Source organism: Salvelinus namaycush, chromosome 42 (assembly GCF_016432855.1).
Source record: "Salvelinus namaycush isolate Seneca chromosome 42, SaNama_1.0, whole genome shotgun sequence".
In the NCBI taxonomy this organism is placed as follows: Eukaryota; Metazoa; Chordata; class Actinopteri; order Salmoniformes; family Salmonidae; genus Salvelinus; species Salvelinus namaycush.
In genome coordinates, this window is record NC_052348.1 from 5,648,536 (window position 1) to 5,676,356 (window position 27,821).

The 27,821-nt window shown below is 43.5% G+C and overlaps 1 protein-coding gene across 1 annotated transcript in view; it reads right to left on the reverse strand.

Annotated features, from left to right (window-relative positions):
* Positions 1 to 8,137: 8,137 nt before the first annotated feature.
* Positions 8,138 to 27,821, reverse strand: part of LOC120035089 (melatonin receptor type 1A-A-like) — a 60,899-nt gene continuing 41,215 nt past the window's right edge. The window contains exon 3 of the mRNA XM_038981859.1: positions 8,138 to 9,006. Within this exon, the coding sequence (XP_038837787.1) occupies positions 8,138 to 9,006 (869 nt within the window). The remainder of the gene's footprint in view (positions 9,007 to 27,821) is intronic.

The window sequence follows — 27,821 nt, forward strand, 5'->3', positions numbered from 1 at the left end:
ATCCAGAAGGCGAGGTCAGTACAGGTGCATCAAAGCAGGGACCGAGAGACTGAAAAACAGCTTCTATCTCAAGGCCATCAGACTGTTAACCTGTCTAGGACTGGGGTGCCGCTAGCGGCACCCCCCCCCCCCCCCACTGAAAAGCCAGGGCGCGAAATTCAAAAAAAATATATTTTTAAAATATTTAACTTTCACACATTAACAAGTCCAATACAGCTAATGAAAGATACAGATCGTGTGAATCCAGCCAACATGTCCGATTTTTAAAATGTTTTACAGGGAAGACACAATATGTAAATCTATTAGGTAAACACCTTAGCAAAAGAGACCATTTTTTCTTTGTCCACCAACACCACTAGCTATCACCAATTCGGCTAAACTAAGATATTGATAGCCACTAACCAAGAAAAAACCTCCTCAGATGACAGTCTGATAACATATTTATGGTATAGGATAGGTTTTGTTAGAAAAATGTGAATATTTCAGGTAGATATCATAGTTTACAATTGCACCCACCGTCACAAATCGACTAGAATAAATAGATAGAGCAACGTGTCTTACCTAATTACTAATCATAAAACATTTCGTAAAAATACACAGCATACACTAATCGAAAGACACAGATCCTGTGAATACAGACAATATTTCAGATTTTCTAAGTGTCTTACAGCGAAAACACAATAAATCGTTATATTAGCATACCACATATGCAAACGTTACCCCAGCATTGATTCTAGCCAAAGAGCGCGATAACGTCAACATCGCCAAAAGATATTAATTTTTTCACTAACCTTCTCAGAATTCTTCAGATGACACTCCTGTAACATCATATTACAACATACATATACAGTTTGTTCGAAAATGTGGATATTTAGCCACCAAAATCGTGGTTATACAATGAGAAAAGTAGCCGAGCTGGTCAGAAAATGCCGTGCGCCATATTAGACAGTGATCTAGTCGTATACATAAATACTCATAAACGTGACTAAAAAATATAGGGTGGACAGCGATTGATAGACAATTTAATTCTTAATACAATCGCGGAATTACATTTTTTAAATTATCCTTACTTTTCAATACAGTTTGCGCCAAGTGAAGCTACGTCAAAAAAGATGGCGTCCTAAGCCACTAACATTTTTCGACAGAAACACGATTTATCATAATAAATTGTTCCTACTTTGAGCTGTTCTTCCATCAGAATCTTGGGCAAAGAATCCTTTCTTGGGTCTAATCGTCTTTTGGTCGAAAGCTGTCCTCTTGCCATGCAGAAATGCACATTGCGTTCGGCATGAACTGGAACGGTGCCCAGAGATTCACAGTGGCTCAGAAATAAATGTCCCAAAATCGCACTAAACGGATATAAATTGCTATAAAACGCTTTAAATTAACTACCTTATGATGTTTTTAACTCCTATAACGAGTAAAAATATGACCGGAGAAATAACAGGCTACACTAATGCTTGGAAAAACAGTAGGTCGGTATCCTCCGCGCGCATGACGCACCTAGAAAAGAGGTCCTACCTACAGGATTTTTTCATTTATAGTGGCTGTGATTGGGCAATCGATACCATTCAAAGCGTCATCACGTAAAGGCATCCAGGGGAAGACGTAAGCAGTGTCCGTATACTCATAGGAATAACAGTGGCCTTAAAACTGACTCCAGAACAGGGGCCAAAATGTGTGAAATCTGACTCCATGTCAGGGAAATTGCTGTAGAATGAGTTCTGTTCCACTTAGAGACATTTCAACGGCTATAGAAACTATAGACTGTTTTCTATCCAATAATAATAATAATATGCATATTGTACGATCAAGAAGTTTGTAGGAAGCCGTTTCAAAAATTACACGATTTCCATAAATAGTGACAACAGCACCCCCTAGCCTTAACAGCCACCACTAACATTGAGTGGCTGCTGCCAACATACTGACTCAACTCCAGCCACTTTAACAATGTAAAAATGTATGAAAAAATGTATCACTAGCCACTTTAAACAATGCCACTTTTCTATGTTTACATACCCTACATTACTCATCTCATATGTATATACTGTACTCGATACCATCTACTGCATCTTGCATATGCCGTTCTGTACCATCACTCATTCATATATTTTTATGTACATATTCTTCATTCCTTTACACTTGTGTGTATAAGGTAGTTGTTGTGAAATTGTTAGGTTAGATTACTCGTTGGTTATTACTGCATTGTTGGAACTAGAAGCACAAGCATTTCGCTACACTTGCATTAACATCTACTAACCATGTGTATGTGACAAATAACATTTGATTGGATTTGAGTTTTAGCAAGCAGGTAATGGCGGAGCGATTGTTCCATAATTGGGGGTAAGGCCCTGCGTCAAACTAGCATCCTGTCTGGGGGGAGTACAGGAGATTCTGTTCTGACTCGGACAAGGCCTAATAACTTATGTACCGGATGGAGGGAGTTTAAACCTGGCTGAGAAGCATCAAGAGCAAGTGAGCAGCCGGACAATGTAAAAAATGCCATACTGTTTGATCAAACTTCATATTGTCCTGATACAAGGGGCTGGTAGTCCTGTATTCAATGGTTTTTACAATGATCACAAAGTACAACATGAATAACAACAAGGAGTCTTAATTAATATCTCATGATAAAGTCTGTACATTTTCTACGTATGTTCAAGAAATGCGTTGTCATCCAAAGGGAGAGAGTTACCGCATTCTGTGACTGATTCAGCGTCAGCGCAACCTTGGTTATTGGGAAACAGTACGGATGCGAGTGACGCATTTTAACTGGGATCTAACAATGAGCTTAGCGACGCTAATTGAAATACTGGGAAATGAGGCTCAGGTTGGTGGTGAGATCATCACACATTTATTTTGTCTCGACTCACCACGACAAACACTCCACCCACCAGGGACCAACCAGAACCGACCAGGGTCATGTTCATTTGGGCCCGCAACAGAAAATTGTAAACACATTTTGCAACGGAAAATGAAGACGAGCATTTCCTATTAGACCAGCTAGTCCCTTCCTTTTCAGTCCATTTTCTTCCATTCGGTGCCTAATGAACACCAGCATGGTCAGTCACCTGCGGTTCACTTCACCCCCTTCTCCCTGGCCTCCCGAGGTGGACAGACGCTCACTGAAAAAAACAGGCAGGACAGAGCCAGGAGCAAATATAAAAAACGCCCTGCTCAAACATAATTATACAGTATTCTGGTCCCTTCCTGCAGACCTTATAACCTCTTTTGGCACTAGGATCTACAACACAGAGTCCGTATGTAAACAAAGTGGATGTCAAAAGCACAGTTCAGCTTTTCGCAACCAGTGCAATTGTGGTGGCCCACTAACCCCGCTGCCCACACACGTTAGGCAATAACAAGGACAACGGGCCGAGTCACGCACAATCGAGGCGCCTATGACATTTGTTCTTAAACAAAGGCAATACTCATCACTACAAAACAAAGTAGACTATAGCCGGCCCAGATTGACATGCAAATAAAAAGATTGATCAAACCGGAATGATGACGGGATAGCAATTGAAAGTGGGTATTCATTTCATGAATCCGCTTTGTTCAAGTTTATTTATCTGTAAATCTGTGCGGGACAGCAGGCTGTTCGAGATTGCGCAGACTGAAAATGCACCAGCCTGAATGCACATGATGCGCTGTTCCAAGTTGTCAACGAGGGTTTCTATAAGGTCATGAAAAATCATGGAAATTAGTTTAATAATTTTTGTTAATGTAATTCATGAAGGCACACTTTTAAATATTATCATTCACAACAAATGAGCATATCCATTATCGTAATGACCCTTCAGTTTGTGTCTGTGCCCAGCTAGCACAGTGGATCTGGGACGATTCCGGCTGAGAGTCAGGGCACTGGGCTGAGAGTCAGACTCAGCCGACATCATGTGGCCCGAGTCTGGGCCGCCTTCGGCAGTATTACTTATGGCTAGGATGTGGGGATTGAACTTGGGGCGAATCCAGTGTGAGTTTTCTGGCCCAAATGTATTACTTGGGGATCGGGGCGATTGGGGTAACACTCAGATGATTACACAGGCTGCTTTATATACAGAGTTGAAGTCGGAAGTTTACATACACCTTAGCCAAATACATTTAAACTCAGTTTTTCACAATTCCTGACATTTAATCCTAGTAAAAATACGCTGTCTTAGGTCAGTTAGGATCACCACTTTATTTTAAGAATGTGAAATGTCAGAATAATAGTAGAGAGAATGATTTATTTCAGATTTGATTTCTTTCATCGCATTCCCAGTGGGTCAGAAGTTTACATACACTCAATAATAATAACTTACACTCAATAAGTATTTGCTAGCATTGCCTTTAAATTATTTAACTTGGGTCAAACTTTTCGGGGAGCCTTCCACAAGCTTCCCACAATAAGTTGGGTGAATTTTAGCCAATTCCTCCTGACAGAGCTGGTGTAACTGAGTCAGGTTTGTAGGCCTCCTTGCTCGCACATGCTTTTTCAGTTCTGCCCACAAATGTTCTATAGGATTGAGGTCAGGGCTTTGTGATGGCCACTCCAATACCTTGACTTTGTTGTCCTTAAGCCATTTTGCCACAACTTTGGGGTCATTGTCCATTTGTAAGACCCATCTGCGACAAAGCTTTAACTTCCTGACTGATGTCTTGAGATGTTGCTTCAAAATATCCACATAATTTTCATCCCTCATGATGTCATCTATTTTGTGAAGTGCACCAGTCCCTCCTGCTGCAAAGCACCCCCACAACATGATGCTGCCACCCCTGTGCTTCACGGTTAGCATGGTATTCTTCGGCTTGCAAGCCTCTTTTTATTCCAAACATAACAATGGTTATTATGGCCAAACAGTTATATTTTTGTTTCATCAGACCAGAGGACATTTCTCCAAAAAGTACAATCTTTGTCCCCATGTGCAGTTGCAAACCGTAGTCTGGCTTTTTAATGGCGGTTTTGGAGCAGTGGCTTCTTCCTTGCTGAGCGGCCTTTCAGGTTATGTCGATATAGGACTCGTTTTACTGTGGATGTAGATACTTTTGTACCTGTTTCCTCCAGCATCTTCACAAGGTCCTTTGCTGTTGTTCTGGGATTGATTCTCCTTCCTGAGCGGTATGACAGCTGCGTGGTCCCATGGTGTTTATACTTGCACACTATTGTTTGTACAGATGAACGTGGTACCGTCAGGCGTTTGGAAATTGCTCCCAAGGATGAACCAGACTTGTGGAGATCTACAATTTCTTTCCTGAGGTCTTGGCTGATTTCTTTTGATTTTCCCATGATGTCAAGCAAAGAGTCACTGGGTTTTAAGGTGGGCCTTGAAATACATCCACAGGTACACCTCCAATTGACTCAAATTATGTCAATTAGCCTATCAGAAGCTTCTAAAGCCATGACATAATTTTCTGGAATTTTTCAAGCTGTTTAAAGGCACAGTCACCTTAGTGTATGTAAACTTCTGACCCACTGGAATTGTGATACATTGAATTATAAGTGAAATAATCTGTCTGTCAACAATTGTTGAAAAACATTACTTGTGTTGTGCACAAAGTAGATGTCCTAACCGACTTGCCAAAACTATAGTTTGCTAACAAGAAATGTGTGGAGTGGTTGAAAAACGAGATTTAATGACTCCAACCTAAGTGTATGTAAACTTCTGACTTTTATTGTAATTAACATTTCATTATTTATTTTTCTATATTTTCTAATTGTGTCTGTGTTCAAAAAATACAATGAACATTTAAATGAAATTCTTTAAGAGTCCTGTATAGTATTTTAGTATTTTGATACTTTGTGCATGTCACGAATCCCGTTTCCTGAGTCTGTTTTTTTTGCCTGTGTTCTGTCCTGGAGTGTTTTTTCCGGCGTCCTGGAACGCACCCTGTCTGGTTGCCGGGCAATGTAGCCAGTTGGGAGAGTTCTGATTACCCGCACCTGTATCCCATCAGCTATCTGCACACCTGGTCCTGATCATCATCTCTCCTCTTCTTAAGCCCGGACCTGACATCCATTCCCTGCCGGATCGTTAGCCATGAACAGTATGTTGTGCCCACGAACCAGCCTCCAGTTGATAGAGTTTGTTTTGTTGTTTTGTACGTCTTGCTTGCCTTTAACTTACCTCCGTTTGTTCTGTCTACAGCCATTCACCCGGAACCCATATCCCATCCCTGTCTGCTCGTCGCCAGTTTTTGTTTATCCCTTGGATCTGCCTATCCAATCCCATCAACACACCTCCGCTGCCCGCTCCACCACCTGGAACTATCTACCTCCACGTTCTCATTTGTTAATAAATACTCACCATCTTCATACTCACCTTGTCCTGGTCTGCTTCTGGGTCCAATTTTGGTAAACCCTGACAGTGCAAGGCAATTGATAAGCATCAAACATTGTGGATGGAGCCTCCCGACTGTTGCAGAGGTCTAAGACACTGCATCACAGTACAAATTGCATTGCTACAGATGCTGGTTCGAGATCCATGAGGCGACGCACAATTGGCCCAGCGTCGTCCGAGTTAGTGGAGGGTTTGGCTGGTCGGGATGTCCTTGCCCCATCACGCAGTAGCGACTCCTGTGGCGGGCCAGGCGGTCACCTGGTGTATGGTGTTTCCTCCGACACAAAATGTTTTTTTTGTGGATGGGTATAATTTGTATGTATAATCTTAATATTTAAAATTTCTAAATCGGGTAATTTTGTATATATCTTTTTTTTAAATTGCATTGGGCCGCTTCTGGGTGGATTCTGGTAAGATGCCGGCAAAGTCGGCTGAATTCCGGCAGATGGAAACGGATTCTGGGTAGTCATTCATTTTGATTCCGGGCTGAGAACGACACACAATTCCGGGCCGATTCAATCAGTTCCGACCCCCCAGAAGAGAGCCACTTCTGGGCCGATTTTACCCAACTGTCTTTACTAAGTATATTTCCTGATGTATAACTAAATAACTTTCCAAGAAAATATCTAAAAAAAAGATGACATTGGATTTGAACAAACTGAACTGCAATATGTGTGTGCTCGTGTTCTGTTGTGTTGTACTGAAATAGGAGCACCCATGTCTGTATCTGAACCTTTATTTTGCATATGAACGATTCTTCAGATCCATGCATACAAAGAGCTCACAGAGATAGAGAGAGCGAGAAAGAGACAGAAAGGGAATAAGAAGTGAGGGAGAAAGAAATCCCATACTTACAAACATATTTATTCCACCGAATGATGGGAACAGAACCGCAGGGCATCGTGAAACAGCAGCAATCCCCAAACATATTGCTTCCTCCTCCAAAGGAAGGAGTGTAACAGTGTCACACCCCAACAAAAATGATCATTAACATTCGGTAAAATCTGTAAAACACTTTTGGTTATGTTTGTGACCAGACATTGCAGAAATGTTCTGTCTTTCATGGCATGATATATTTGTCATTTGTAGGTTTGCAAAATTCAGGTAACTCCACAAATGTTCCCAGTTTTCCATAAATCTTGGTTGGAATTTTTGAGAAATTACAGGAATTTTGCAACCCTAGTCATTTTCTTTCATCGGATTATCGATGTTGGTGAAATGAACCTGATATATATTCTTGTATATCTATATAACATATACTTCATACAAAATAAAAACATATAATATGTCTTACATAGAGTCACTGTTATCATCACTGTAAACATGAAAACAAAAGTACATTATATATTTTTTAAGTATCGAAAAAACTAACAAAAGTGATTTTTGCAAGACAAAGATACATTTTCCCCATTTCGCTTTGATTGTATAGAGGTGAAGATAGCACAGATCACGGACGGTTCAGAAAGTGGAAGCTGTTTTGTTTTTGTATTTGGTAATTGTTCTCCATTCACTTATATTTTTTAAACTAATTTAACTCTTTTATGTCACATTGGTTCCCTTAATCCCCCCTCCCCCTTTGTTCATGTGTGTGTCTGTGTGTTAGTATCACCCAGTCCCAAATCGCTCCCTACCCCTTCCCCTGGGCTCCTTAACCCCTCCGATGTTTATAGATCTGCAGTGTACTGGATAGGTACAAGGAGCGAAATGGTGAAGCTTGAGCTTCCGCCATATTGCTTGTTTCCACTTTACAGATGTATAGACATCGAAGGGTTCGCGCCATGGGGGAGGGGTAGGGAGGGCACTGGGACCAGCTGGTCCTCTCACACCGACTCCACCTTGACCTGGTTGTTGTTGGTGATGAGCGGCGACGGCTTGCTCTTGAACCGCTCGGCCGCGTCGTTGGAGCTGCCGTGGAAGAAGATTCGCGCCGTGCACACCGACACCACGATGCGCTTGTACTCGCGTCGGAAGTTCTGGTTGAGCATCCCGTACACGATGGCATTAAGGCAGCTGTTGAAGTAGGCCATGAAGTAGCTCGCCACGAAGAGCCACTCGGGGATGAGAGGCACGACCACCTCTGGGTTGATGGCCACCGCCAGCCCGATGAAGTTGAGCGGTGCCCAGCACACGGCGAACAGCACAAACACCACGAACATAGTCACGAAGTTCCTCACGTCGTTTGGCGTCAGTTTCGGTCTATTGTCCGGTTTGACCCGTCGCCTAACTTGAATGACCAGGATCCAGATCCTCAGGTAGCAGTAGGTGACGATCATGATCGGTAGGATGAAGTGGAAGAAGACTACGGCGATGGTGTACGCCGAACTCGCCGACTGCTCGAACGTACACGAATACACCCTGGGGTCATACTGCAACGAACCCACGAAGAGATTCGGCACGATGGCCACAATGGTCAACGCCCAGATGAGTAGGACGTAACACACTGAGTTTTTGTCACTGTACAGCTTGTCGTACTTAAGGCTGTGACATATATAACAGTAGCGGTTGATGGCAATGCCGGTGATGTTGAAGATGGAGCCGATGACGCTGACGCCCATGAGAAAACCGCTGATCTGGCAGTGGACATAGCCCAGGTTCCAGCCTTTGTGGAAGATGGAGGAGAGGACCAGAGGGTAGGGGTAGATGGCCACCACCAGGTCGGCCACGGCCAGGCTTACCACAAAGATGTTGCCTGGAGACACAGAGAGAGAGAGAGATTGAGAGCATAGAGAGAGAGGGAGAGAGAAAGAGAGAGCATAGAGAGAGAGCATAGAGAGAGAGCATAGAGAGAGAGCATAGAGAGAGATAGAGAAAGAACATATAGATAAGGAGAAAGAAAACAAAGACCATGGCAATTAGTAAATATTCTATCCTTTCACAATAAGCACAATCAAAGTCATCAAGACAAACCCAATGTTAATGTCACTGAATAAGTGGCTGAATGGACGGACAGGTAATTGTGTTTCGGTTCTTTCAGCCAGCGAGGGTTGACTCATTTATTTACATTTACCATTTTGCATACCTCTCACTACACAGCAATCTGCTTCAAGGCTACTACTTTGACAACTAGGTGCTTATGATGAGAGAAAAACAATGCCTTTGAATCTGCATATGCTTGTGTAAATGTGCATGTCAGTGTGTGAATGTCAGTGTGTGAATGTCATTGTGTGTGTGTGTGTTTCTTTGTTTGTTTCTTAGTTAGGGAACATCAATAAATTACACAATGTCAATGAGACAATATTTTCATGTTGCACACCTTTAGGTTCTCATTAAATTCTTTCAATATTTGTATATGAATTTCTACAATTTATAGTTGTTTTTAGGTTTTTAAGTCATTGAAATTTAGAGCTACTGGAATTTTAACATATTCTCCAAGTATAATGTGTAATTTACTGATGGTCCCTAACTAGCCCCATAAGGATATCCAAAGTCAACCCACATTTACCACAGACATTACGATTGGGTCGCGTGCAGCAAAGATGGTGGATAAATGAAGATAGTTGACCCAGGCCGTTAGCTATTGAAAAAATAAATGACGTTCCGGTCTACTTAATTGGGTGTGTCTCCCATAGACACCAATGCAATAGCAGCTGGGTCTGGTCTACTTAGTTCAATGACTTTCATTGAACCAAAACATTTTACAGAATAAACAGCAAGTGTGGTGTCTCGCTTCATCTTCCGTCTCTAGCGTGCACCTGCACTGAATCCATAATTACTTCTGTGTTGCCAGCTGTGGGCATGTGGACAGGTGGACAGGATTGAACTTTTGAAACCAACCTAACATTTAATTTGTGATGCAGTCACGACTACCACAAGTCTCACAAAAATACATTTTGGACAAGACTGACTGTATGACCAGAATTATCCTATTTACACTTCGTAGTCAGTTATGACAGTAGAATAAATGTTTCTGACTCATATTGATGCCACATAGGCTGTTTTCTAAATGAGAAGATGTTTTTTAACCATTTACTGCAGTGGGCTAAATCAGGGTCATAGACTGTTTCTTGGTAGTCTTAAACAAATCTACTTTGAAACACAAGTATACACCTCACACACATGGTTATGGGCGACAACAAAAAAGACACCTGTACCATGGCAGATATACAGTTGAAATGTATTCAATTTTGAGTTTGCATCCCAATATTTCACTTTATATACACCACAGAAGATTGAAATATAACAAAACCATTTGACATAGAAACATCATATGTTCTATTTTTTATCATCTTTATTAATTATGAAATTAAATTAATAACTTTCCACCGATGAGGAAAAAGTGGGTGCTTTTGGTCATTGACTGCAGGAAAGGGCTTACAGACCCTTTTTCAAGTGAAGTGAGTGCATGACATGCCACTTCACACAGAGAAGGAGAAGGAGGACGATTATATTCTGACACAGTCACACTCAGGCTTGCACACGCAAAAACACACGCAAGCACGCTAGTTAGTTCCAAGTTTGCTTTAATTATGCAAAGTCAGTATTTTTCTCCGCGTTTGCCCGGCAGATCTTCTGAAGGGTGAAATTGTATGCGTAAAAGGAAAAGCTCAATTTTACTCAAGCAGTCAGTTAACAACTTTACAGTACCTACAGTACTGTGTGTGTGTCATAAACCTGGTCCTGTTAGTGACGAGTTCCTCGTGTGTCAGATGTGAGCTAAACATAAAGACAGCATAGTACTACGCTTCTACAACATCGCTACAACGACTCAGCAAAACATTGCAATAGCGTTGAAGTATCGTCTTTCCAAACACATCACTCCTTGACTTCCAGCTACGATCTATCACACAGATCAGTTCCCAGACGCCTCTGGGAAATGTGTCAGTCTCTCCGGGACGCCGGTGGCACAGACACATAAGCACAACAAAACCCAGGTCTGCCCGGCACCTTCCCTCTCTTTCTGTCTCCCCCCCACGTAGCATGCCAGACATTCTTTCATGGCCGAAGACCTTTCCTGCATTAAATTAAGCTACGTCCTCCTGGATCTGTCATCCAGGAGCCCTCTGTAAGAGGATTATGTGCACGTGCTATTGTCACGATTAGCAGGACGAAGTGACTTAACAAAAGGTCTGGCGGCTAAAACAAAGATATGTTTCTCAAGCTACGTGGTGAGAGCTTACGGGTGGAGACAGTAAGGGTCGAGGAGTTTGTCTTTAAGACCTATAAGACCAGGATTGCACTACCCCTCAACGCGAGACTCGCTAAAGCAAAGCTGGGGCCAGGGTTTAGACTATTTGAGCTGCTTGGAGTGTCAATACAGAGCCTAGACCTTGACAAGGTTGTGAGACAGAGCCCTACAGGCAGCTCGGCTGGCTTTCAAGTGCCCTGAGGCCTGGCTTCTATCAGCTCTTGTCACCGTGGAGGCTAGACCCGGTGATTGACACACCACTCAAAGTATTAATTTAGCTTAAGGGGAGATACATTTTCATTCACTTTCATTCATTTTCATTCACTCATCAACTTTGATAAGGATTTATGCATGAGGGAATCCCCTCTGGTCCTTTTCTTTGGCAGGCAGTGGAGATACATTTTTGCAATGGAGCAGCATGATTAAGATACCTTCAATACCTGGAGCGACATGCCCTTTTTTAAGGACGGCAGGTAGAGCGAGTCAGAGTGAGTCCAAGCACGTCAGCGCCGGCCAACTGTAGCCTCGCGGTTACGCTCCGCTAATGAGGTGGGAATTTTAACGCCTAGAGTCCAAGTGTAAACTCCGCAACTTGAGGGTCAGCGAGGCACCAAGGTCGAAGTGTCAGTAAGCGGAGGAGGTTACAAGGGCACTAACTCTATTACCCCTGGCACTGTATTATGCATGGGCTAGCTAGCTGTTAAAAAGTAATCTATGATAATGTACGGCAGCGGTGTCAAGTGTGCTCCCTCTAGGTCACCACGCTGCTCGTTATGGCGCACACCTGTCACCATCGTTATGCTCACTTGCACGTCATCAGACTCACCTGGACTCCATCACCTCCCTGATTACCTTCCCTATATATGTCACTCCCTTTGGTTCCTTCCCCAGGCGTCATTGTTCCTGGGTCATGTCTGTGCGTTATTTGTGTTACGTGTTAGTTTCATTTATTTATTAAAACACTCACTCCCTGAACTTGATTCCAGACTCTCAGCACACATTGTTACAGAATAACGCCTCACCTAAGGGAAGCATCAGGGAGTGTTTTTTTGTTTTGTGTGTCAGTGGGAATGACGGCGGGTCCGGGAGCCACTACAGGCTCTCATGCCTCAGTCAGATCGCCAGTCTCCCCTGCCTCCACCGGCTTGTCAGGCTCTCATGCCTCAGCCGGTCTGTCAGGTTCCCACGCCGCAGCCAGAGACAAGTTCCCGGGCATCAGCAGGGGTGACCGGTCCGCTCCTGATCCCCGGGATCCTCGACGTCCTGTGGCTGGAGCTGAATGCGCCGGGGAGGGGGTACCATCACGTATGCTCTCTCTCCGGCGCTCTAGGTCACCATGCTCCCGTGTCTCAGCCGGATTGACAGGTTTCCTACGCCTCAGTAGAGGTGACCTGGAGCCGCGTGTTGGAGAGGGGGTACTTGAACGGGTGCTCCCTCTACGGCCTCTAGGTCACCAGGCTGCTCGTTATGGCGCACACCTGTCACCATCGTTGCGCGCACCTGCGCGTCATCAAGCTCACCTGGACTATATCACCACCCTGATTACCTTCCCAATATACTGTATGTTACTCCCTTTGGTTACTTCCCCAGGCGTTATTGTTTCTGTTCCTGGGTCATGTCTGTGCGTTGTTTGTGTTACCCGTTGGTTTCATTTATTTATGAAAACACTCACTCCCTGAACTTCCTTCCCGACTTTCAGCGCACATTGTTACAAGCGGTTCCCAAACTAGGGGAGATGAACAAATGAAAAAGGAACTCAGTTGGACTTTCAAATTACAGTACACTTGAAAGTTGTAATAGTAAAATGCACAAGGTGGAATTTCAAAATTGGCTAGTGCATCATCAGTTCCTCTTGTCCAGTCAGTCATTGTAGAGAGAGCTATTTAGAACTTGTCAGAAATGCCCAGTTGATCAACTAGCCCATGTCATCTGATGTCTTGATTTTGTTGTAAATTTTGAGTCACTCAGATATCACATAAGACATAAATGTGTAAAATTGCAGGGAATTAGCTTAAAAACAGCAAAACAAGAGGGGTGTGAACCTTGTCATGAACAGTGCTTGTGCACGTAAAACATAGATGTTGGTGAATGAATACCTGACATTCATGAATTGTAACTTCACATTTAACGTTCACCTTCTGTACTTGGGCATCAATAAAATGGTTAATAATTAAAATGTTTCTTTCACAAAAGTTATGTGGTAACACTGGCTTATTAAGTCAATAATGGTGTTACAAAATTGATATGTGTCACAGATGGGCATGGCGGGTATTTAGTCAGGACTAGTTGGAATTAACCCAAAATATTCCACCGCTGCCACCAGCACAACAAAGATAAAATATGATGGCTCCAAACAAACAAAAAACTTTGTGACATTATTGGATTTGCAGATATTGTGTTTATGAATGAGGGCTGGTGACAGGCATGGATGATGAGGCCCGTCTCTCCAGAGTTAATCTGTTCTCTCCTCTCTACTAAGGCTATTTCAAGAGCGGACCATAAAACAAACGGCTTAGAAATGAAAATGGCCAGCCCCAGAAATGCAAGCAGTGTAGAGTATCAGCGAGATCACACCAGATATTACTTAAATATTCTGTCCAGGTCCCCAGGACGTCAGGAGACGCCTTCAATACCATCCACTAGAGGCAACGTGAGCATGTATTACCATCAAGTAGGCACATGGCTCCGAGGATCACAGGTTCAATCCCAGTGCTATGCTCTGGTTATTATTGTTTCTGTTTTAACCTTAAACCAAACCTTAACCCTTGCCTTAACCAGTCAGAATAATTTGGTAGATTTGGGCTCGCCTGCCTGGTTTATTCTCTCTCTCTCTTGCTCTCTGGGCATAAGCAGATTCTGCAATTACAATCAATACAAAGCAACACAACCTTATAGAACATATAAACGCAATATGTTATCCTATATGCAATATGTAAACATTTGGCAATCGACCAATTCACACCAGCAGACATAACAAAGCAAAATATGAACCAATACAAAGCAACCATGGAATGCACAAGACGACCACAAAAGACAACACAGACAAAGCGAATCCTACAATTCGAGACAGTATAAATGGAAGCTGATTCTGCAGTAAGCTACCGCACTTGAACTGTCATTGCCACCAGTTAATAAATCACAGGAGTCAAGAGCTACCATACGAGGCGGACTAGTGCCAGAGGAGAGAAGAAAGAACCCGACTGCAGTCCCAAGAGATTCACATTACCACAGATATTTCAAGGCCCTTACCTAACTCTTGACATTTCAGAGAGTGCTTTTGACTTGTTCCATCTGGGATTCTGTCTCTTTTTCTCTCAGACAAGGGTGCAGCTTTTGGCATAAGATGTCTTGCAGACAGACTGTCAGGTCAGGGTGCTTCCCTCTGTCTGTATTCAGAGAGAACTCTTCAGACGAGTGAGTCTTTTAATTCTGTGCACGTTTACATTTTGCTAAGTGCAACAAAGTACTTTTATGGGCGCTTGAAGACCTCAGGAAATGACTTTCACTGTTATATTCATGGAAATCAGAAAACAATCGTCAAGTTCTTCCAATTCCCCATATATTTATCTTAGTGTTCGGCACAGCAAGACAAATCCTAGGGTGTGATAGCGCTGTGGTTTAACAATACTCAGATAGACTTGAGTCAACTGAATCCCACATTGCACCTACTCACAGAACATGCCACAAAAAAATTCCACCAAAGTTGCCCATCCTCCCTAGTTCACGATCTCATTCTCAATTTGCCGGGCTGCTAGTCAATTTTTACGGACCGCTAGACCACAGCGTGTCGCGGCTTTGAAGACCATACATTGTGCATGTACCTGTCTCTCCTCGGGAAGCTGAGGAAGCCGCGATGACAAAACACCATGGGTGGTGTCACACTGGATGTCAACACGGCCCACACAGCTGGTGGCACGAAGCGAGATGACAGGACCAGCCGTGTTGGTCGTGGAGCCAGACAGAACCCCCCTGGGCGGAGTTCTTCGCTGTCATGTTGTCACTCCGATTACGCCATCCTTCATTTGTGAAGTTTTGCCGTCTCCAATGTTAATTGCAACCTCTCCTCCAAAAACATAGACGGAAAACATCAAACCTGTGGACGGGCGCTAGTTAAGGTATCGTATTTGTTCATACCTGAACTGAGTGACAAAGGCTGTTTGTGTCACCGTTCTAGATGTAGCACTGACCTGCAGGTTTAACAACCCCAGACAACATCTTCAATGTGTCATTATGACAGAGAAATTACAATTCTGTCCAACACGAGGATCTGAAAAGCTACGTTTTAGGCTAGCTAGCTGTTAGGATGTACAGTCACTGACTGCTACACAATAACACATTAGCTGCATCATTTTCCCAAACACTCATCTTGCTTCTAGTTCTGAGCGATTAGTGCTTTTTGAGGTTAGTTCAGTTTCTGTTCAATTATTCATTTTTTATTTATTTTGATTATATGATTATATGGGTTGAAAACTGTAACAGTTCTTCAAAGTAAATAAGGCATACTTTTATGACTGCTGAATATCAGCTATCAATCTCTTTATCAAAAATGAACAAAATGGAATTAAAATCATTGAACAGGTGTCGGTAAATTAGTTGTAAAAAAAATGAAAATGAACGAAATTTCGGTTAATCGCTCAGCACTACTTGCTTCACATGGGGCCCTGGCCTGTTGTGTAAGGGCTACTGTACTTGAGGCCCTGAGGAGGGTGTGGGTTGGGTGAGACATGTGGGTCATGGCTTGTCATAGCCCCGTGCACCACTGCACCTTACCTCAGCTGCTCACAAAATCAAATCGTATTTGTCACATGCCCTGAATACAACCTTACAGTGCAATGCTTACTTACAAACCCTTAACCAACAACGCTTTAAGAAGTTTTAAGATGAAAAAAAGTCTTAAGTAAAACATTGAAAATAAAAGTAACAAATAATTAAACAGCAGCAGAAAAATAACAATAGCGAGACTATATACGGGGGAACCGGTTAGTCAAGGTAACTAAGGTAATATGTACATGTAGGTAGAGTTAAAGTGACTATGCATAGATAATAAACAGAGAGTAGCAGCAGGGTAAAAGAGGGGTCTGGGTAGCCGTTTGGTTAGCTGTTCAGGAGTCTTATGGCTTGCGGGTAGAAGCTGTTTAGAAGCCTTTTGGACCTAGACTTGGTGCTCCGGTACCGCTTGCCGTGCGGAAGCAGAGAGAAAAGTCTATGACAATGGTGGCTGGAGGCAAATTTTTTTAGGGCCTTCCTCTGACACTGCCTGGTGTATAGGTCCTGGATGGCAGGAATCTTGGCCCCAGTGATGTACTGGGCCGTATGCACTACCCTCTGTAGTGCCTTGCAGTCAGGATGTTCTTGATGGTGCAGCTGTAGAACATTTTGAGGAACTGAGGACCCATGCCAAATCTTTCAGTCTCCTGAGGGGGAATAGGCTTTGTCGTGCCCTCTTCACGACTGTCTCAGTGTTTTTGGACCATGACAGTTTGTTGGTGATGTGGACACCAAGGAACTAGAAGCTCTCAACGTGCTCCACTGCAGCCCCGTCGATGAGAATGGGGGCGTGCTCGGTCCTCCTTTTCCTGTAGTCCCCAATCATCTCCTTTGTCTTGATCATGTTGAGGGAGAGGTTGTTGTCCTGGTACCACACGGCCAGGTTGCTGACCTCCTCCCTACAGGCTGTCTCATCGTTATTGGTGATCAGGCCTACCACTGTTGTGTCATCTGCAAACGTGATGATGGTGTTGGAGGCATGCCTGGCCATGCAGTCATGAGTGAACAGGGAGTACAGGAGGGGACTGAGTGAGCACCCCTGAGGGGCCCCCGTGTTGAGGATCAGCATGGTGGATGCGTTGTTACCTACCCTTACCACCTGGGGGCGGCCTGTCAGGAAGTCCAGGATCCAGTTGCAGAGGGAGGTGTTTTGTCCCAGGGTCCTTAGCATAGTGATGAGCTTTGCGGGTACTATGGTGTTGAACGCTGAGCTGTAGTCAATGAATAGCATTCTCACATAGGTGTTCCTTTTGTCCAGGTGTGAAAGCGCAGAGTTGAGTGCAATAGAGATTGCATCATCTGTGGATCTGTTGGGGCGGTAGACAAATTGGACTGGGTCTAGGGTTTCTGGGATAATGGTGTTGATGTGAACCATGACAAGCATTTCAAAGCACTTCATGGCTACAGACGTGAGTGCTACGGGGCGGTAGTCATTTAGGCAGGTCACCTAAGTGTTTTTGGGCACAGGGACTATCGTGGTCTGCTTTAAACATGTTGGTATTACAGACTCAGTCAGGGACAGGTTAAAAATGTCAGTGAAGACACTTGCCAGTTGGTAAGCGCATGCTCGGAGTACACGTCCCGGTAATCCGTCTGGCCCTGCGGCCTTGTGAATGTTGACTTGTTTAAAGGTCTTACTCACATTGGCTATGGAGAGCGTGATCACACAGTCATCCAGAACAGCTGATGCTCTCATGTATGCTTCAGGGTTACTTGCCTCGAAGCGAGCATAGAAGTAATTTACCTCGTCTGGTAGGCTCGCGTCACTGGGCAGCTCGCGGCTGTGCTTCCCTTTGTAGTCTGTAATAGTTTGCCACATCCGACGAGGGTCGGAGCCGGTGTAGTATGATTCAATCTTAGTCCTGTATTGACGCTTTGCCTGTTTGATGGTTCGTCGGAGAGCATAGCAGGATTTCTTATAAGCTTCCGGGTTAGAGTTCTTCCTTTGGCCGCCTCTCCTTCCAGTTCTCTGCTGCCAATGACTGGAACGAACTACAAAAATCTCTGAAACTGGAAACACTTTTCTCCCTCACTAGCTTTAAGCATCAGCTGTCAGAGCAGCTCACAGATTACTGCACCTGTACATAGCCCATCTATAATTTAGCCCAAACAACTACCTCTCCCCCTACTGTATTTATTTATTTTGCTCCTTTGCACCCCATTATTTCTATCTCTACTTTGCACATTCTTCCACTGCAAATCTACCATTCCAGTGTTTTACTTGCTATATTGTATTTACTTCGCCACCATGGCCTTTTTTTTGCCTTTACCTCCCTTATCTCACCTCATTTGCTCACATTGCATATAGACTTATTTTTCTACTGTATTATTTGACTGTATGTTTGTTTTACTCCATGTGTAACTCTGTGTTGTTGTATGTGTCGAACTGCTTTGCTTTATCTTGGCCAGGTCGCAATTGTAAATGAGAACTTGTTCTCAACTTACCTACCTGGTTAAATAAAGGTTAAATAAAATAAAATAAATAAAAAGAGTCCCGCTCCTTGAGGGAGAGCTTTGTACGTGTCTCTGTGTGTGGAGTAAAGATGGTCTGGAGTTTTTTTCCTCTGGTTGCACATTTAACATGCTAATAGAAATTAGGTAAAACAGATTTCAGTTTCCCTGTATTAAAGTCCCCGGCCACTAGGAGTGCCACCTCTGGATTGTTTGCTTATGACCGTATACAGGTCATTGAGTGCGGTCTTAGTGCCGGCATCGGTTTGTGGTGGTATAAAGACAGATTTCATAAATACAGATGAAAACTCTCTTAGTAAATAGTCGAGCAAAACCTCGTATACCATCTGTTGTTTACAAATATACATAGACCGCCACTCCTTGTCTTACCAGAGGCCGCTGTTCTATCCTGACGAAAAAGCTTAAAACCTGCCAGCTGTATGTTATTCATGTCATCGTTAAGCCGCGACTCGTGAAACATAAGAGATTACAGTTTTTAATGTCCCATTGGTAGGATATACAGTACGTGATCGTAGTTTGTCTATTTTATTATCGATTGATTGTACGTTGGCTAATAGAACCGATGGTAAAGGTAGATTACCCTCTTGTCGACGGATCCTTACAAGGCACCTGGACCTTCGTCCCCGATACCTCTGTCTTTCTCCTGCGAATGACAGGGATGAGGGCCTTGTCGGGTGTCTGAAGTAAATCCTTCCCGTTTGACTCGTTGAAGAAAAATTATTCCTTCAGTACGGGGTGAGTAATCGCTATCCTGATATCTAGAAGCTCTCGGCAGAAACATTATGTACAAAATAAGTTACAAATAACGCAAAAAAACATATACAACAGCACAATTGGTTACGGGATTGTAAAACGGCAGCCATCTCCTTTGGCGCCATTCTGTATTTTTTCAGAGATCCACCATCAGATACAGTAGTAAGAGAAAAATATATTCACAGAACCACACCCCCAATGCACCACAGCTGCAGTCCCTGATCCACTTCCTGGGCACTGTGAATGCAAAACTAGGACCCTACACTGGCACTGTGTTGCACTGTTCTGGACTGTGTGCTAGAGAAAAGGATGTCAAAGCGCAAGGCTGCCTGTTTCTGGATCCATACAGAGTGGGTTCGCAAATAAAAACCCATTCGGTCCTAAATTCCAATCCCATCAACCCTTTTTCTGCCGTTAAATATCAGAGGATCAAAGTGATTTCCGTGTCCCACCAGAGGTCCACTGTAATGATGGCCACCACATCAAGAGTATCACAGGAGTGTTGGCACCTGCCCGGGTGCTTTGGGCAAGCCCCAGGGTCCAACTCCATTATTTTCGAAAGGGGCCCTTTGATTTTCAGCTTTGTGGCATAAGGATACAGGCCAGGGATGGCCTAGCAGCAGGAATCAAAGTGTTGTCCAAAGCTAACACACAGTGCCGCAGTAAGATTATCACCTTCCCTCCACCTCCAATTAGACACCCAGGGGAATTTGTTTTGAGTGGGTGCGTGAGTTTTGATTTGGAGAGGCAAGCCTGGGCACGGCACAATAGGGGACTGATGAGGTGACTCAGATAGGGGGGAAACGGACTGAAAGTTCAGCCAGGACACAAGGATTACAGGACACGAGCGTGGGAGAGGTCTTAGTTGGAAGTGATTCTGGGGCTATTCTCAATTATTTTTTCTCAAGGAATGCTAGGTGGCTAACAGGCTAACAAACCATATATTGCAGTCAAATCCCATTAGGTGGTGGAACGCGAACACTAAGAAAAATGGACAGAAAACCCATAGCATCGTGATATACAGAGAAGAGGTTTACCCCTCCTTTTTTCTCTCTTCCCATATAAACTGGTTGGAATCAACGTTGTTTCCATGTCATTTCAACAACAAAAATTCAACGATGACGTTGAATCAACGGGGAAAACTGCTAGGATTTTTGAAAAAGTCATCAATGTAAGGGAATTTCATTTTTTTTCACCCAACTTTTCACCTAAATCCAATACAATGGTGAAATGTTTTGTTGAATTCACATTAGTTGACAACTCAACCAGATGTAAATCAAAACAAGACGTTGAACTGACGTCTGTGCCCAGTGGGTTTCCTGCATATAGGAAACTAAATATGCAGGGTTTGGGCTCCATTTTGCAATTACTAGCAAGGGTTGGAACCGGTTCAGGAAACAGAACCGAAAACCTCAAAATTACATTTTTTGAGAAACAGAATCAGAACCGGGAATGAAAGTGATCTATAATGTGCCGGAATAGAACCGTTATTTTAAAAGCATGGTAGCCAGTTAATAACGTTCTTTTACGTTCTGGGCATTTTTTTCCAGTCCCACAAAAACACACAAAGCACGTATGCAAAGCCCTCACTCTGTCACTCAGAAACATATTCCAGCGTCTGCTTGCCAGCTGAAAATCTATTCCAGTGTGTGTACGTGCGTGTGTAGGCTACCTACTCCTGCCCCTCCAAAGCACAGGCTACTGTATCTTACTGATACAAGTGTGATTCAGAAATTAGGGAGAGAGTTTTTTTTATTAGAGAAGAATGGATTCACTTGTTCAATGCTAGTTAAGGATACTACAGTTATCACGTTTTACATTGGATTTATTAACTACGAAAGGGTAAGAAGTGTTTTTATTTTAACTCTGGTGCCGCTCGGCACACACAAACCTGTTAGCTAGCTATCTAGTCCAATGTTAAAAAGGAGATAGCCTCAATGGCGCTGCCCATGCTGTCACAGACGCTATAATGGCACAGATACGAAAATGAGTCCTCTGAAGTAGTAAATCTTCTTCTACTTCTTCTATGAGTTGGTAAACAAACTAAAAGGGTGAATACTGCCACCTGGAGTGTGTTGTTTGAACAGGTCTAAAGCCCAGGTTGGTGATTTACTGCCACCTGCAGTTATGAAATGTTTCTTCATGAGTCTAATTCATTGGCTGATCCCCCCTGATGACCGCGATAGAATTATGTGACCCTTACTTAAACCATGAGGAGTCCCACCCAGTTGACTACTTTAAAATGGTGAAAGTCCTCATTGGCAATATCCATGCAAACATGTGTTATTTCCAAGTAGTGATCTCTATTTATCTCTACGGATTGAACCCATTAAGCCTTTAAGCTTTCGAAGTCCTCATAAAAACACCATTTAATGATGAGCTACTCGCTGTCGTTCAAATTGTAAACAGAAGACCGACCCATTGAAAAAGCTACCTATAGGTAGATAAAGACATTTTGGTAGCATAGCACTATGCTGGCTGTTTGACAAATGGCGGGAGATTGGGGGTAGGGTGTGGGTGTTTGATCATTTTTTTCTTGATTAAGTTACTAATTAAAACTCTATATATGGTTAACGTACATTTTTTTTTACAATTATTATCTTTAGAGAGGAAGATTGGGTGCATTACAGTTGGGTGAGTGTGTGCTTGTTTGGATGGTACTGAATATCCCCATAATTAAAATAGACTATTAAGATGGACTGGATAGTGGGTTATTTTCCAAAGAATGACGGGTTTAAAGTTTAAATGAAATCTGAACTAAATTGATATGAGCTTGGTACATTGGCCAACTCATTAGTAGGGAAACCATGAAGCCTTCGATAAGAAAATATATTTACGAAGCTGCAATATCTCACATTATTCCTACAGCTACCTCTTAATTGTATTCCTCCCAAATGAAAAAGCCTTGACATACTGTTTGCAATGACCATTTGAAAAAAACAGGTTTAGTTTGTGGCCTACAGTAGCTGAATACTACACACCAACACAATACCAATACACATCTGGTAAAACATACACAATTAATATTACTTTAAGAAATAATGTTGTTTTTTAGTGTAAATTTTCCCCTAGATGCTGATCAGGGGTCAGTTTTGCATAAAACTCACTAATGGTTAAGGTTAGGATTGGGGGAGGGGAAGCTGATCCTAGATCTGTACCTAGGGTAAACTTCACTCCGGAGTGTGGTTTATCCATTGCTACTGTAAGTGACAGTGCTTGTTCAGGGTTTTGACTAAAATATGTTGGCCAAGCAGTGTCTAGCCAATGGTTTAACATCTGCCTGTTGAGCCTCTAAATTCGGATTGCTTGGCGTGACGGTTGTTATTCTTACCACCCATATCTTTTATTAAGCAGATGACCTAGCCCCAGCTGACTTAAAAGAGCTCAAATTTAATCTCCTTAAACTTTGAATGGGAATGCGTTGCATAATATGTCAATCTCATATCTTCCCATTTTCCAATGATATTCTATGACTTTGTTGTCATGTGTCTTTTCTAATGAAACCGACCCCCCTTGATGAAAAGATAAACCATGCCGTTTATCCCTCTCACGTGAATAATTTGGCCCTATAGGATGACTAGCAGCCAAGCCTTATGGGTAAGGTTCTGTAGGTAAAATAACATTTTGAAATGTTTCGAAATGGGGAGGTACTATCTGCAGATTTTTCGTTTTTCCATTTACCCAACTGAACACCACCCTGGTTAGTAAGGGACCTGTTAATGCATAAGCTGTCACCCGGCCCAACAATATTCTGTTTAAATCAAATCAAATCTAATTTTATCTGTCACATGCGCCGAATACAACAGGTGCAGACCTTACAATGCTGACACCGCCTGGTATAGAGGTCCTAGATGGCAGGAAGCTTGGTCCCAGTGATGTACTGGGCCGTACGCACTACCCTTTGTAGTGCCTTGCGGTCGGAGGCCGAGCAGTTGCCATACCAGGCAATGATGCAACTAGTCAGGATGATCTCGATGGTGCAGCTGTAGAACCTTTTTAAGGATCTGAGGACCGATGCCTTGTTGTGTCCTCTTCACGACTGTCTTAGTTTGTTTGGACCATGATAGTTTGTTGGTGATGGACACCAAGGAACTTGAAGCTCTTAACCTGCTCCACTACAGCCCGGTCGACGGGAATGGGGGCGTGCTCAGTCCTCCTTTTTCTGTAGTCCAAAATCATCTCCTTGATCACGTGTCTTGATCATGTGATATTGATCACGTTGAGTGAGAGGTTGTTGTCCTGGCACCACACAGCCAAGTCTCTGAACATGTTTATGCAACATGTTCATCATCAAAGTCGTGCCAATACCTTATCCGGAATTCTGAGCATTTAGTCACATTTATTAATCCCTATATTAAAAAACGATCCACTATCTTCAATTCAACATTAAAATGAATCCTATTTTCCACAACAGTGAGTTGATCCCATCCGTTCGCCTGCCTCCCACCACTCTCTCCCTCCATCCCAGACAGCTCAGATACTCCTGTAATTACTTCTCTGACAGCTCGGCGAGAGGCCCCAAAATTACACAAAATAAATAAGCCACGCGTTGGGGTTGACGGAACACACACACTTTCCCTGGCACACACACACTCGCTCTCTCTTTCCCTTTCTGTCTCTCTCTCTCTCTCTCGCTCTCTCTTTCTCTCTCTCTCTCACACGCACACATAAACACACCCTAAAACAGATTAAATCATAGCAACACACACAGATAGTAACACAACTACACACACACACACACTAGGGATGTGCATCTCTCCTTTGATGAACGATTCAATACGCATCTAGATGCATGGGCTCCGATATAATACAGGAACGATATGTTTTAGTTTGAAACGATTCGATGGGATTCGGGGAACGAATTGATGCGACGCGGTTCGATATGATTCGATGCAACTTTTTGTTGTTGTTGCATGAACACATTAATTTTCCATTTTAAATGAATATCTGATGCTGATGGGTCAGGAGCTGGGCCTCTCTGAGCTGGATCTGTCTGAGGTGACTTCTCTTAGCTAAATGGACCTCTGTTGGTGTGTGTATGTGTTTGTGTCAATGTCAATGGTGTGTGTAGGCACCTGAGCTGAGCCATTGGGCAGACTGAGCATCTACCACCCCACTATCAGATTAGGAAAGGGGGAAATGTTTGCTTTTATTCCCCCCACTTTTTTTCTGAAATAACCATCATGCACTGATTGGAAGTTTTTTGAGCTAGTACTATGTCAATATATATATTTAGAAATTAGCATGGCATTTATACAATTTATATAATGCATCTTTTGATTTTACCCCATCTCGAAAGCGAATGGTTTCGACCGTTTTGAATTTTATAGAGCCAATGAATGCGAAATGTTCTTTATGAAATTACCCTGCTCATGTAACAATGACCAAATACACTTGACTGTTTAAAGCAAAATTACCAAAACGATTTCTTATGGTGAACCTGAACAACAATCTAAATAAAATCTGAATGATTGAAAATCCCAATCAGCAGTCCGATGCCTCTTTTAGTTTCTATACTGCTTTGTGTCGCCTACTGTGGGATTGGGGGGGAGCACAAACAGATGTTACATTTTATTTCACCTTTATTTAACCAGGTAAGCTAGTTGAGAACAAGCTCTCATTTACAACTGCGACCTGGCCAAGGTAAAGCAAAGCAGTGCGACACAAACAACAACAGAGTTACACATGGAATAAACCAGCGTACAGTCAATAACACAATAGAAAAAAAGAAAGTCTATATACAGTGTGTGCAAATGGGGTGAGGAGGTAAGGCAATAAATAGGCCGTAGTAGCGAAGTAATTACAATTTAGCAAATTAACATTAGAGTGATAGATGTGCAGTTGATGATGTGCAAGTAGAAATGCTGGTGTGCAAAAGAGCAGTAAAGTAAATAAAAACAATATGGGGATGAGGTAGGTAGATTGGATGGGCTATGTACAGATGGGCTATGTACAGCTGCAGCGATCGGTTAGCTGCTCAGATAGCTGATGTTTAAAGTTAGTGAGGGAAATATAAGTCTCCAGCTGCAGTGATTTTTGCAATTCGTTCCAGTCATTGGCAGCAGAGAACTGGAAGGAAAGGCAGCCAAAGGAGGTGTTGGCTTTGGGGATGACCAGTGAGATATACCTGATGGAGTGCGTGCTACGGGTGGGTGTTGTTATCGTGACCAGTGAGCTGAGATAAGGCGGAGCTTTACCTAGCATAGACTTATAGTTGACCTGGAGCCAGTGGGTCTGGCGACGAATAGGTAGCGAGGGCCAGCCGACTAGAAGGACATCAGGGTTGGCGGAGTGTGCTAAAGCAGTGAGTAAGGGTTTTTCGGTTACAGAAGAAAACAAATGAGAGTGCCTGGGGACACGCAGGGCCTGGGTTAACCTCCACATCACCCGAGGAACAGAGGAGGAGTAGGATGAGGGTACGGCTAAAGGCTATCAAAACTGGTCGTCTACTTCATTGGGGACAGAGAATAAAAGGAGCAGATTTCTGGGCGTGGTAGAATAGATTCAGGGCATAATGTACAGACAGGGGTATGGTGGGGTGCGGGTAAAGTGGAGGTAAACCAGGCATTGAGTGATGATAAGAGAGGTTGCATCTCTGGACGTGCTAGTTATGCTGGGTGAGGTCACCGCATGTGTGGGAGGTGGGACAAAGGAGGTATCTGAGGCATGTTGAATGGGACTAGGGGCTCCGCAGTAAAGTAAAACAATGATAAATATCCTAAAACACAGGATACAGGTCATATTGACATTTGATAGAGACTTAAAGCGAGGCATAAAGCAATCACAGGTGTTGATTGGGAGAGCTAGTTAAGACAACAATTTGTAAGACAACAACAGCTAATCAGCTAAGACAATAACAACAGGCAAAATGGCGATGAATGGGCAGAGATGGTCAGTTAGGGCATGAGTTCGAGGCTGGGGCCGACAGATAAAAAATATTTTTAAAATATTTTAAAAATAAATAAACAAAATGGAGTACCGTGATTAATGAACAGTCCAGTAGGCATCAGCTATGTAGCCAAGTGATCATAGGGTCCAGTGAACAGCAATAGATGAAACAGGGAAGCCGGCGTAGTTGTTACTACGCTAGCAAGCGGGAGACACGGCGTTTAAAGTTAGCAGGCCGGGGCTAGTAAGAGCGTCTGCTCCAATGTCCGGTTGAGGGCACAGCGGATGGAGTTACGTCGGCAGACCAGTCGTGGTGGTATGGCGGGGCGCCGTGTCGACAAAAGGGTCCAGGCCAGTTGGCCTGTAATTTTGTTTGCTAGCCGGGAGATGTGCCTGGCTCGCGGCTAACTGGTGCTAGCTTCGGGAAAAGGGTGTTAGCCGCTATAGCCACTCGGTAGCAGCTAGCTAGCAGCGATGATCCGATGCAAAGGTCCAGCGCTTACGGCAAGGATCCGGTGGAGTAGTGGATTCTAGCTGTGTTGGGGTAGAGTCCGGGGGGCATCAGCTGTGTAGCCGAGTGATCACTGAGCAGGCCGGGAGGTGGGCCTGGCTCAGAGCTAGCTTCGGGGATGGGTCACTCGGTGGCAGCTAGCTAGCTGTGATGATCAGGAGTAATGGTCCAGGGCTTACGGCAGGAATCCGGCATTGTAGTGGAGAAAACAGTCCAATACTGGCAGGCTGGCAAGTATTATCCAGACTAAAAGCGTCTGGAGTCTGTGCAGAAAGTGAAGGCCGCTAGCAGTGGCTGACAATGACTAAACAGCTAGTAGCTAATTAGCTGATTAGCTTCTGATGGCTAGCTCCTGATGGAGATCTGGCTATAAGGTCTAAAAATAGTGGATCCGTATCACATTGGGTGAGGCGGGTTACCGGAAGGTATATTGAAAATAAATTGAAATATATACAAAAAAAGACAAAAAAGACAAAAATGTACATGGGAGAACGTCAAACCACGTCTGCACTGCTACGCCATCTTGGAACTATTGTGAACAATGTGAAACATTGAAGAGTGCTTAGACACACACTGGAGAGAGGCACACACACACACCCACACACACACACACACACACACTGGAGAAAGAGATACACACACACATACAAATACAGAGATACACACACACACGCACACAGTGGAGAAAGAGATGCACACACACGACAGAGATACACACACAAACTGAAAAGAGAGCCACACACTGACTCACACACATACCCCCCTATTTGACCGACTGACTGGGTTCGAGCACCAATATCCTGCACGCCACAACAGTGTTTTGGCCTGCTGAGCTATTACCTCAGGGACCTATAGCACAAGAGAGTTCAACGTTTGAAAACACGGACCAGCAGGCAGAAACATAGCAAACAGGATTGGGTCAGAATGTTCCAGGGAAACAGCAGCCTCACACACACACACACACACACCACAGGAGAGACTTGGGAGA